At 38.8% G+C, this 840-nt stretch overlaps 1 protein-coding gene across 1 annotated transcript; it reads right to left on the bottom strand.

Annotated features, from left to right (window-relative positions):
- Nucleotides 1-248: 248 nt before the first annotated feature.
- LOC129402298 (40S ribosomal protein S29) lies at nt 249-533 on the bottom strand. The gene has a single exon (XM_055128271.1). It carries the CDS (start codon nt 507-509, stop codon nt 339-341), a length of 171 nt encoding a protein of 56 aa, XP_054984246.1. The 5' UTR covers nt 510-533; the 3' UTR covers nt 249-338.
- Between the last annotated feature and the right edge of the window lie 307 nt (nt 534-840).

Below are 840 nucleotides of genomic sequence, written 5' to 3'. Positions count from 1 at the left end.
ACTCTCAGTTTTTTGAAGCTTAGATCAATCAAGAATAGGACCAAACTTTATGCCTAAATTTGATAGTAGCAGACAAATCTTCAATACTTCTCGGTGGTATGCCTACTTGATTTTATGAGTACAGTAGATTGGTTTCACCTCTATTCTCTTTTCATCTTAATTTCTAATTAAGAAATGTTAGGATCTGCTTTCTGTCTCACTATTATTAATTTTTGCAGATATTATTCATCAGGTTTTTTTTTTTTTGATAATTGAAGTCACTTTATTTTATGTACAAAGATCTGCATGTGTTCCAGCTGCCAGGTAGATGTTTCTGATGACCAACGCCAGAAGTTCACTTAGTCCAACTTGATGAAGCCGATGTCCTTCGCGTACTGGCGGAAACACTGGCGGCACATATTCAGGCCGTATTTCCGGATCAGGCCGTGCCGGTTGGAGCAGACGCGGCAAGAGCGCGACCCCTGGCCGAATTTTCTCGGATGGCTCCAGTAGAGCTGCTGGTGACCCATCTTGCTCGCTCAGAGGCAACGACGCAAAAGCTATTCATCAGGTTTTGATGTAAAACTGTTCATCAGGTAGTTAAGGAGGAAATATATCTCATTTCCCATAAGGCATCTCGATCTGAAATAATCAATGATAAATATTTTCCCATTTATTTCAATATTAATTCTATCGACTACCTAGGATATTACCTTGTGGATAACTTTTTATGTGGAATTTTATGACTTGCTTACACTTGTTTTCATTTCATTTTATACTCACATCAATACTATGAGATTTTATGTGGAAAAGGGGAGTTTGAGCCACAACTGGTGATACTCAGGGCTTACTCTTGACTCT

Source organism: Sorex araneus, chromosome 2, assembly GCF_027595985.1.
Source record: "Sorex araneus isolate mSorAra2 chromosome 2, mSorAra2.pri, whole genome shotgun sequence".
NCBI lineage: Eukaryota > Metazoa > Chordata > Mammalia > Eulipotyphla > Soricidae > Sorex > Sorex araneus.
Note: the sequence above shows the minus strand (reverse complement) of the source record. Positions and strands in the feature narration are given on the sequence as shown.

Coding starts and splice junctions, on each gene's coding strand:
- LOC129402298 (XM_055128271.1), bottom strand. CDS start 509: ATGGGTCACCAGCAGCTCTACTGGAGCCATCCGAGAAAATTCGGCCAG.